Consider the following 4108-nt stretch of genomic DNA (forward strand, 5'->3'; position numbering starts at 1 on the left):
CACCTCTTTCCTTCTTCTTTCAGAGCGCAAAATGCGCAGTTTTGGATGAGTTGGGCATGAAGTCCGAACATTAGAGTTTTGAGTTAGTTAATTAGTTTATTTTTGGATACCGAAGAACATTTGAAGATTTTCTAACTGAATATGTTGAATTATTTGAATGTGATGGATTTATTTTTTGGATTATTCAGCTATTCACTGTTGAGTTATTAGATATTTGTTCACCTTAGGCCTTGCATAATCTCTAGAGCATCGCTCTAGGGCTCATGCGGCCATGCTATGTGCTTGGAGCTAGAAGTTTGATTCAGGGTGTGACACAATAACATTAGATCCAATAGCTAACTTCGAAGAAAATTACAAACCAACCAACCATGATACATCGCAGCAAATTATTTTTTATGAGGTCAACAACATAGCCAACCGCATTTATCTATGCTACCTAACAACCACAGTTAACTGTCTAGTTTCTATTCTCCCCAGATAAACGAAAAATTCTCTAGTATCCATGTTTGAAGGGAATCCTTTCTTATCCACTCATCCTTCCATTATATCTGTCGCCTGATCCCTGTTTGCACAGGCAAGCTGCAGGTTAATGACACCTATGAAGAGTGAACATAGGACAATGCAGAAAATACTGCCTGCTCGATGGTCAGCAAGAGAAGGAAGAGTGCTGCCAACACTGAAATTGTAGCCCATGGGCTGCCACAATAGTCTCGCCTCAAAGCAGCAAGCCTTTTGTGCCATTTGACTTCATAAAACCTGTTTACTTCCCTAATCTGATTTGCAAGGTAGTTCTTTTCCGGAAAATAATGTATCTGACTGCCCAAATGATTGAAGAGGTTTGCCACTGCTTGATCATTGCTTTGCTTATGTTCCAGTATGCCTTTCAAGTGGAGCAACCGCACGTCCTCAGCCTGGTCGATGATGCAGTCCATAAAGAGTGCGTATATCGTAATATACATCTCAGCTTTCAAATAGCACTGTTCGAAAGCTATGAGGTTTCGGAAGAGAGGACCGGTATAGTCATAGATTTGCAGTGGTGGTATCTCCATCCGCCCACTCCTAAACATTAAATACAAATTCCGGAGGCATAGCCATGGCGTGAGCTTCATCTTCCTTCTCTGGAATTGTATGTTCAAGAAACTGTCTGCCTGTTCCTTCTTCTTGAACTTCACCCCAGCCCTGAGGAGCTCCGTCGCGCTAGGAATCCACTTGGGTGTAGATCCTCGTGGAGGATCAACTTCTGCTTTCTTACACTTAAACTTCATGAGTTTAGGAATACATCCTGATGCAGATGTCGAAGTCGGTGCAGATGTCGAAGCCCCTTGTGAAGGAGCAGCTTCTCCTGGTGCAGATGTAAACTCTGCTGGCTTTTCTGAAGGGATCCGAGATGAATAAAATAGATGGAGCAGATGATGGTATTCTCCGGGGGACTTCTTCTTGAATGATTTGGATTCCTCGGGTTGGATGCCCTTGAAAAGCCCGAGAGCAAGGTCAACAAGATTAATCTGTCCATCCTCGCATGGTATGAGACGATCAAGTAGCAATTGGATGATGAAGAAAGGAATTTGGTTCTCAAGCTTCAGCAGATCATAAATCACTACATCAATAGTGAACAACCCTGCCACAGTTGGGCCCTCAAGCTGTTCATCCTTCTCGTCGATATTTAAAACAACCTCCCGTTCCCTCGTCTCCACCATACACTCTAGTCTCCTTGGATTCCATGATTCCTTCCTGGAACACATGAGATAAATGATGAAGCACCCATCAAGCAACATGATCAATGCCATATCTTGGGCATTCAGTTTGGAGAATTCCTCAGAGTAGCAGCTCCGGACCGTCTCATCGTGTTTCTTCAACTCCAACAAGCACTCCTTCAGCAATTGACTTCGATGATGGGATAGAAGGTGCCGGACACACCGCCACTTGTGGTACTTCATGAAGGCACTCTCGCGGCTGTTGTGGTGAAAAGGTCCGACGGAAGCAATCACTGGTTCGTAGGCTTCAATATCCAACGGTCGGATGTGCTCGGGGACCTTGAAGATGGTGCATGGTCTCTTGGGATGGCCCATGGGTTGGGCTAAATCTACCTTTTTCCTCACTTCATCGATCCACGCCTCGTCGGTTCTGCAGCTAGCGGTAGATGCGTCGGTGGAAGGCTTTCCTCTGCTTGCGTAAGACGGTATCGGACCTGGCAGGTCAGGGGATTCTTCGTCGATTTATAGAGTACGTGAGCAATTAAGTTACTATAACTTCTAAGAGAAATTATCTAACAGACATTTAGTTCAAAAATTATAATAATTGATTTTCCATGCAAAAATTCCCCAGTTGCTGCGAGCAAGCTATTTTTATTATACAATACCTTGAACATGGGTCCAACAAATTTGACAGGATGCCTTTTGTATTAAATTATGCAAGTGACGGTATGCAAGTAATCTCTAAGATTTAATTATTTCTCATACAGAAACAAGCAAAAGTTTCAAAATTAAGAGATCTAGACATCTACTAGGAATAAGGATTTTCTATGGTTCGTTTAAAACCATATCACATCCATGATCCAAGAACTCCAAGAGAAATTATTAGAAAGCAACCATTTAAAAACAAAAAAGTTGACAATATTGACCACAATCTGAAAAAGATAAATGACAGATAAATCCTGAAACCTAGAAAGTAAAATGAAATAAGTAAAAATAAAGAAATGAAATTGAAATTATCTCTCATATAGAAAATAAAAGATAAATAAAATATAAAGAATTTACATCATATCATCATAAGTGCTAACTTCCTAATTAATAAAAAATAACATTTAAGAATTATGTTGAGAATATGATGGTATGTATGATAATCATAAAATTATTATTTTTGAGGGCTGTCTATTTTTTAAAAAATTTATGAGAACTTTATTTTATTGGAGAATCTCAAAGCCACCTCTTCCCGCTTCACATGCGAACAAATTAAATATAAAAATAAAAACTATGTGCCCCAAAAAAAGCTGTGCCCCTCGTCCGACTTGAGAAAAAATTCCAACCACAACAAATTTCAATCATTGCTATATATATATATATATATATATATATATATATATATATATATATATATATATATATATATATATATATATATATAGTTATAAAAAATTTAAAAAACAACATATTTGATAGTTATTGTTTACACCACATCTTAATCTATAGTGGAGTTCTAAATATGGATTAAATGAGAGATAATTCATGGCAAGAACCCATTCTCGAGGACCAGCCAATGGATTTTGTAATTAGTGGTTAATACGTTGGTGATGATCTTTGTTTTTCATGGCAAGAACCTTTCAATGGTGGAAGAGGTAGACGTACTAAAGCTTGGAGAAACTGCTAAACCATTCTCGGGCCCATCGGGTGTTGAGAACCTGCTCAAAAATCTTGTAATGGGAGCCAAGATCGATTTGGTGATACCGCCTCTTTTCGGTCTACGATATTGGGGATCCATGCCACGACCTGATGATGTACAAGGAGACATTGATAAGGAACAAGCAACATTGATATAACTTCCAAAAAAGAAATAATGTAGAAATAAAAGAAACATTTATAATTCAAAAATAAAACAACTGATCATTTGCAAGCTCAATGGGGACAACCCATGCCAAAAGATTTAGAGCTTGGTCCTAGAATACCTAGAGGATGAGTTGAGCATCTTAGTTAGAAACTGGAGATAGCTGAATATATAGATCATGATGATGGAACCATTGTTTGCTTGGAATGGTGGAATGGGTTGCTTAGAAGCAAGGAAAATCATCTTCATGTACTATTAAAGCAAAAAGAAATACCTTGAGGAAAGACCAGAACAGGTGGATGAAGAACAAAGAAAAGACGAGGGATCATATTCAAAGGTTTTTTTGGACATGGATTGGTTTTTTTGGGATAAGGAAAAGCTAAATACAAGGCATTAATTTATAACTGTATAAACAAGTATAAACCTTATTTTTCTTTTGGATAAAAATGTAGTTTACCAAGTAATGGTTGTATCATACTCATTATGTGTTTGGATATTGATGGGGATAAGAAATGATGTTTAGATATCACTTTGGAATATGTGGATAAAAAGATGAAATTTTAAGAAA

At 38.2% G+C, this 4108-nt stretch overlaps 1 protein-coding gene across 3 annotated transcripts; it reads right to left on the reverse strand.

Moving 5' to 3' along the window:
* Positions 1 to 309: 309 nt before the first annotated feature.
* Positions 310 to 3666, reverse strand: LOC103721809 (UPF0481 protein At3g47200-like). 3 transcript variants are annotated; one of them, XM_088715081.2, is made up of 3 exons: positions 3626 to 3666; positions 3345 to 3485; positions 310 to 2206 (listed from the first exon to the last, which is right to left on the reverse strand). In XM_088715081.2, the coding sequence occupies exons 1-3, from the start codon at positions 3627 to 3629 to the stop codon at positions 597 to 599; spliced, it is 1755 nt and encodes a 584-aa protein (XP_088571207.2). In that variant the 5' UTR covers positions 3630 to 3666; the 3' UTR covers positions 310 to 596. The 3 variants fall into 3 exon arrangements, with proteins under 3 accessions (XP_088571207.2, XP_088571206.2, XP_088571205.2); XM_088715080.2 differs by lacking the exon at positions 3626 to 3666 and having other exon boundaries at positions 310 to 2188; positions 3345 to 3617; XM_088715079.2 differs by lacking the exon at positions 3626 to 3666 and having other exon boundaries at positions 3345 to 3617.
* Positions 3667 to 4108: the final 442 nt, after the last annotated feature.

The sequence above is a fragment of the Phoenix dactylifera genome, chromosome 2 (assembly GCF_051530095.1).
Source record: "Phoenix dactylifera cultivar Ajwa chromosome 2, Ajwa_hap1_PhDact_Kaust_v1.1, whole genome shotgun sequence".
Taxonomy (NCBI): domain Eukaryota; kingdom Viridiplantae; phylum Streptophyta; class Magnoliopsida; order Arecales; family Arecaceae; genus Phoenix; species Phoenix dactylifera.

Coding starts and splice junctions, on each gene's coding strand:
- LOC103721809 (XM_088715079.2), bottom strand. CDS start 3,573: ATGTTTCTTTTATTTCTACATTATTTCTTTTTTGGAAGTTATATCAAT. Junction 2,207..3,344: donor AGCAGTTTCTCCAAGCTTTA/GTACGTCTACCT, acceptor AAATCGACGAAG/AATCCCCTGACCTGCCAGGT.